At 47.2% G+C, this 6205-nt stretch overlaps 1 protein-coding gene across 2 annotated transcripts in view; it reads left to right on the forward strand.

Moving 5' to 3' along the window:
- The window catches only part of SAG (S-antigen; retina and pineal gland (arrestin)), a 41449-nt gene that overhangs the window by 9054 nt on the left and 26190 nt on the right, over window positions 1-6205 (forward strand). The window contains exons 3-6 of one of the 2 annotated variants that reach the window (XM_011952028.1): window positions 295-355; window positions 2398-2514; window positions 2951-2995; window positions 4836-5029. In XM_011952028.1, the coding sequence (XP_011807418.1) occupies window positions 295-355; window positions 2398-2514; window positions 2951-2995; window positions 4836-5029 (417 nt within the window). The remainder of the gene's footprint in view (window positions 1-294; window positions 356-2397; window positions 2515-2950; window positions 2996-4835; window positions 5030-6205) is intronic. The other variant, XM_011952029.1, reaches the window with a different exon arrangement.

Consider the following 6205-nt stretch of genomic DNA (forward strand, 5'->3'; position numbering starts at 1 on the left):
TGCCTGCCGGGTTCAAGCGATTCTCCTGCCTCAGCCTCCTGAGTAGCTGGGACTTCAGGCGCATGCCACCATGCCCAGCTAATTTTTGTATTTTTTTTTTTTTTTTAGTAGAGAAAGGGTTTCACCGTATTGGCCAGGTTCAAGCTCCTGACCTTGTGATCTGCCCGGCTTGGCCTCCCAAAGTGCTAAGATTACAGGCGTGAGCCACCGCGCCCGGGCTGCTGCTGGTTTTTATCATGGATGCCTTAGCTTAGCATCCTTTGGCCCTCAGACCCACTTCCGTTTGTCTTGCAGGTGACCATCTACCTGGGGAAGAGAGACTACATAGACCATGTCAGCCAAGTCCAGCCTGTGGGTAAGTTGCTTGGAGAAAATTGTAATGCTGGTTTTCCTTTAAGTCACAGATAACTGCTCACTTTGTATTTTCAAAAATCAGCCTTGCTAATAATCTAATTAAAGAAATGCAAATTAAAACATCAGTGAGTTTCCACCGGCTGAGTGGGAACAATTTTATTTACATTTATTTTTATTTTTTTGAGATGGAGTTTCGTTCTTGGTCAAGCTGGAGCGCAGTGGCACGGTCTCGGCTCACTGCAACCTCTGCCTCCCAGGTTCAAGTGATTCTCCTGCCTCAGCCTCCCAAGTAGCTGGGATTACAGGCATGCATCACCACGCCTAGCTAATTTTGTATTTTTAGTAGAGATGGGGTTTCACCATGTTGGTCAGGCTGGTCTCAAACTCCTGACCTCAGTTAATCCACCCGCCTCGGCCTCCCAAAGTGCTGGGATTACAGGCTTGAACCACCCGTGTCTGGCTGGAAAGAATTTTAAAGAGTGTGAAGAGACAAAGGACTCATGTCTGGAATGTATGAAGAACGCTCAGAACTCAGCAGTACAAAAAGCAAGATCCTGTGAGAAAACGGGGGAAAGACAGGAAGAGACATTTCATCAAAGAAGATACACAAAGACAAGCAAGCACGTGAAAACATCTTTGGTATCATTAGCCATCGGGGAAATACAGATTAAAGCTACAGTGAGAGTGTATTATACACCTACCAAAATGGCTAAAATATTTTAGGTTGGTGCAAAAGTAATTGCAGTTTTTTGCCATTACTTTCAATGTAGTGGCGAGATCTTGGCTCACTGCAACCTCCACTTCCTGGGCTCAAGCGATCCTCTGTCCTCAGCCTCCCAAGTAGCTGAGACTACAGGCATGTGCCACCATGCCCCGCTAATTTTTGTATTTTGTGTCGAGATAGAGTTTTGCCATGTTACCCAGGCTGGTCTCGAACTCCTGAGCTCAAGTGATCTGCCTGCCTCAACCTCCCAAAGTGCTGAGATTACAGGTGCGAGCCACTGCGCCCAGCAGCAGTTTCTTAAAACACAAAACATGTACTTACCATATGATCCAACAGTTGCATCCCGGGCACTTATCTCAGAGAAATGAAAACTTGTGTCCTCACAAAAACCTATACATGATTGTTCGCAGCAGTTTTATTTGTGGTAGCTCCAAACCGGAAAGAACCAAAATGTTTCTCAGAACGTCCCACGTCAGCTTCCTAGTTTTGATATTGTACTGTAATTATGGCAGATGGAACCATTGGGAGAAACTGGATGAAGGATACTAGGGACGTCTCTGTACTATCTTTGCAACTTCCTGTGAATCTATAATCATTTCAACACAAAACGTTTTTTAAAGAGTGTAGAAAAACTGGCAGTTTCAGACACTGGATATGAAAATGTGCCTTGGCAAAACACTTTCTGGAAGGTTGTTTGACAGCATGTTATCAAAAGCCAAATCCAATTCTATAATTTATTTTTAAAAAGTCATGGAGAGATATAAAGATGTATGTATAAGGATGTTCATCACGATATTAATTACAATGGGAAAAACTGGAAAAAACCTAGATGCCCTAACAATAGGAAGTGATTAAATAATTTATGGTACATCCATTCAATGGAGTAATATGTAGCTATTAAAATGCTTAGCACATGTTTTCTCTATATGTGTGTGTGTATATATATACGTGTGTGTATAGATATATGTATGTGAGTATGAATAGATATTTGCAATGTATAATTGAGTGCGGAAAGCAGTTAGCTGAACAGTAAGTACAATAGGATCTTTTTTTTTCTTAGTAAAAGCATTCATATAATTAAGTTATATATGTCTGGAAAAATTGTTTTTTGGGCGGGGGTGTGGGGCAGTGTCTCACTGTCACCCAGGCTGGAGTGCAGTAGCATGGTCACAGCACACTGCAGCCTCAACCTCCCAGGTTCAAGAAATCCCCCTACCTCCTTCTGTCACGTAGCTGGGACCACAGGCAGGCACCACCATGCCTGGCCCATGCCCTGCTAACTTTTTTTCTTTTTTCTTTTTTGTATGTTTTGAGAAAAGGTCTGGTTCTATTACCCAGGCTGGAGTCCAGTGGCATGATCATGGCTCACTGCAGACTTGACATCCCAGACTCAAGGGATCCTCCTGCCTCAGCCTCCTGCGTAGTTGGGACTACAGGCATGCACCACCACACCCAGCTAACTTTTTAAATTTTATGTAGAGACAGGCTCTCATTTTGTTACCCAGGCCGCTGCTAATTTTTTAAAAAGCTTTTTGTAGAGACAAGGATCTCACTGTGTTGCTCAGGCTGCTCTCAAACTCCTAGGCTCGAGCAGTCCCCCTGCCTCGGCCTCCCAAAGTGCTGGGATTACAGGCATGAGCCACCACACCTGGCCTGGAAAAATAAAACAAAAGTCTGCACCAAGATCTTCACAATAGGTATTTTTAGGTAGTAGGAATTTGGGTGATTTTTTGCCCTTTGCTTAACTTTTCTTTCTTTCTTATAATGAGCATGGATTACATGTGCAATTAAAAACATACATAGTTTTTAAAGTAGGTGTCTGGTTTCTTTGATCTTCTCCACCCTCACTGCCCTCTCCCTCTTTTGACTTAGATGGTGTCGTGTTGGTTGATCCTGATCTCGTGAAGGGAAAGAAAGGTGAGATGAAGCCCCTTGTCTCAGACTGGTTTCTGGGTGGAGTGGGCTGCTCTCTGGGCAGCTCTGGGAAGGGGCATTTACGTGGAAGGAGAGACAGGAAGGCAGAGGCAGCGCTCTTGCACATGGAACCAGTGCCAGGCCCGTTGACCCACACTCCCGTACCTAATTCACGTGACATAGGTCCCATTGACACCAGAGCTCACTCGCTCAGCAAGGTCATTGTCCAGGGTGGCAGATAAGTAGATGGTAGATGGAGCCCAGGTCTGTGGCCACCATCCGTGTGTGCTAGCCCCTGTATCGTGTACTTCTGTGCTAGGGGCAAACTCAGGAGGGCTCCTGGGGTGCCTGGGACTCAGGAGGACACCAGACCTTGAATGAATGAGGGGAGAGTGAGTGGACAGTGTTTCTTCCGAGTCGGTGGCGAGGGGCAGTTACTGTTGGGGCCGGTGGGCAAAATTCTCAACCAACACCACAAAGGGGGAAATGATGCCTGCTGGGAGACGGGGGGAGTAAGACCCGGAATTTATGATGGCGCTTACTTTGATGGTTCTGAACCAGTGTCACGGTGCCCTTGAAGATTTCTGGCAGTTTTGATGTGTGTGATAAGTAATTTGTTACTAATAACAGTTGCGTAAACCAAATTAGAACAGATTCCAGCTATCCTTGTGATAATGTCACTGACTCAGTTCCATTCTAAATATGCCTTTTTGAGTGTTGCTACTGGCAACATCAAGGAATTGTCGAGAACCCTGGATGTGCCACTGGAATATGTCAGCTGTGGGGCCATCAGCATCGAGAGGGGCATGGCTGAAATGGGGCCCCAAACGGCCCCCTCTGTCTTCTCCACCTTCCTCCTGGATGCCCTGCTGCTCTCTGGACCAGGAGACATCTGGTTTAAGCCCCGAAAGCCCATGTCCTTGACCAGAGAAGGGCGCCTGTTCTCAGGGAAAGCCACAGCACAGGACAGCTGTCAAACCAGGTGGTCTCTGGGCACCTTCTTAGTCCTGACCTTGAATGAGGGGCGAGTGAGTGGCCACCGTTTCTTCTGAGTCAGCAGCGAGGGGCAGTTACCTTTGGGGCTCACAGGCAAAATTCTCAACCAACAGCTGCCACGGCACTTGGAGGGGCCACCTCTGATACGCTTTATATTTGAGAGATACGTGCTTCGTGTCTTTTTTAGAAGGTGTAGCGAACTTCCATACAGTTCTTTTGATCCACTGGGCGTGCACTTTAAGTCTGTTCAACAAGTGGAATTTTCAGAAGTAGGGGTTTGGAGCATGCTCAGTACGTTTCAGAGCAGTGTGAAAAGGAGGCTGGAACTCGAGCCTTCTCAAGTCGGACTTCGCCTCCCCATGTGGCCTGTGAACCTTCTGTCTCCTCGCTCAGCCCATGATTGACTCTGGCCCACATCTGCTTGGCTGCCCAGCACTGTTTCCCTCTGCATCTTACCTTCTTCCTTCATTCGTCCAGACATCCTGCCCTCCAGAACCTGAGCAGCCAGCACTGTCTCAAAGCCTCTGAGGCCACGGAGCTAGGGAATGAAGGGGACGGGCTGGATGGAGGGGACTGGGTCCTCTGTCTGCAGATTCCTACCATTCTGACAACATGACACAATTGGGAGGAAGACGCCAGGATCTCCCGCTAGAGTGGTGAACCCTCACGAAGGAGCTGACTCTCCAGAGCAGTGTGGAGTAGCTGAGTGGCAGGGTTCTCTCCAGTCCCAGCCCCTATCCTTTCCAGATGCTAAAAGTTGAAAACCCGTGCCCGGTGCCCACTCCATCGGTGGTAGTGGGTGCCAGGCTGAGGGCCAAGTCCAACCCTGCCTTCATCTCCTTTGCAGTGTATGTCACTCTGACCTGCGCCTTCCGCTATGGCCAAGAGGACATTGACGTGATCGGCCTGACCTTCCGCAGGGACCTATACTTCTCCCGGGTCCAGGTGTACCCTCCTGTGGGGGCTGCGAGCACCCCCACAAAGCTGCAAGAGAGCCTGCTGAAAAAGCTGGGGGGCAACACGTACCCCTTTCTGCTGACGGTGGGTGACTCCTCCAGCCGGCCCTGCTTCCTTCACCCGCAGCACGTTATCATGTAGATGGGGGCGAAGGGAAGGGGACAGAGGAAGAACTTCACATCCGCGGGCCTGGAAATTGCACCCTTGAAGGAAATTCTAGATTGCATGGCCTGTGATTGTCTTTTTTTAAGCCTTTGAAAATAGCCTCTCAGCCTTTGAAGACACCCTTTCAACCTACCGTTTACATATTTCCCTTCACCCGACCCCCTAATTACATGAGCACGTGTTACTCCTTTGCTTGCTAAGCTCGAAAAACGAAAGCTCACAGAAGTGCCCCTCGGCCCTGGGGAGTTCTGAGCAGGAAGGGGTTCCCTACGGGACAGGAGAGCTTAGGGAAGTAAGAGGTCATCTTTTCCCTTGCCCACAGACTGGGGGATCACAGGAGATATCTTCATCTTTCTGGGGGCCCGTCTCTCATCCATTGAGACCTGGCTACCTGTGGTGCCAGTGTGCAAACGCTCTGAAGTCTTGGGCGTGAGCTCAGTTGGGGAAGCTACCATTCCCTTTATTAGCATGTTTATTTGTCTTAAGAGCATATACACTTCCAAAGTTACATGGTTCAGCCTTAAAAACGAATGAAATTTCTGTTCTGTGCTACACCATGGATGAATCTTGAATACATTATACTAAATGAAAGGAGCCAGACACAAAAAGACAAATACTATATGGTTTCACTTACGGGAGATACCTGGAGCAATCAGATTCATACCGACAGAGACAGAATAGTGCTTCCCACGGGCTGGGGAGTTGGAGGATGGGGAGTTGGGGTTTAATGGGAACAGAGCTTCAGATTGGCATGATGAAAAACGTTCTGGTGATAGATAGTGGTGATTACTGCAGAACACTGTGAGTATACTTCATGCCAATGAACCATAAAAATAGCTTAAGTGGTAAATTTGATGTTATTCTCTGTTTATCACAATTGTTTTACAAAACCACATTTACGAAAAAGTTATAAGGTCCTGGGTGCTCCCGTGTACCTGTGCTGCGAGTTTGAAATGACATAACCTTTTAGAGACAATATGTCAACATGTATTGAAAGCTTTAAAAAATGTACTTCTCCGAGGTCAGGAGATTGAGAGCATCTTGGCTAACATGGTGAAACCCCATCTCTACTAAAAATACAAAAAAAAAAAAAAA

The sequence above is a fragment of the Colobus angolensis genome, unplaced genomic scaffold (genome assembly GCF_000951035.1).
Source record: "Colobus angolensis palliatus isolate OR3802 unplaced genomic scaffold, Cang.pa_1.0 Scaffold33, whole genome shotgun sequence".
In the NCBI taxonomy this organism is placed as follows: Eukaryota; Metazoa; Chordata; class Mammalia; order Primates; family Cercopithecidae; genus Colobus; species Colobus angolensis.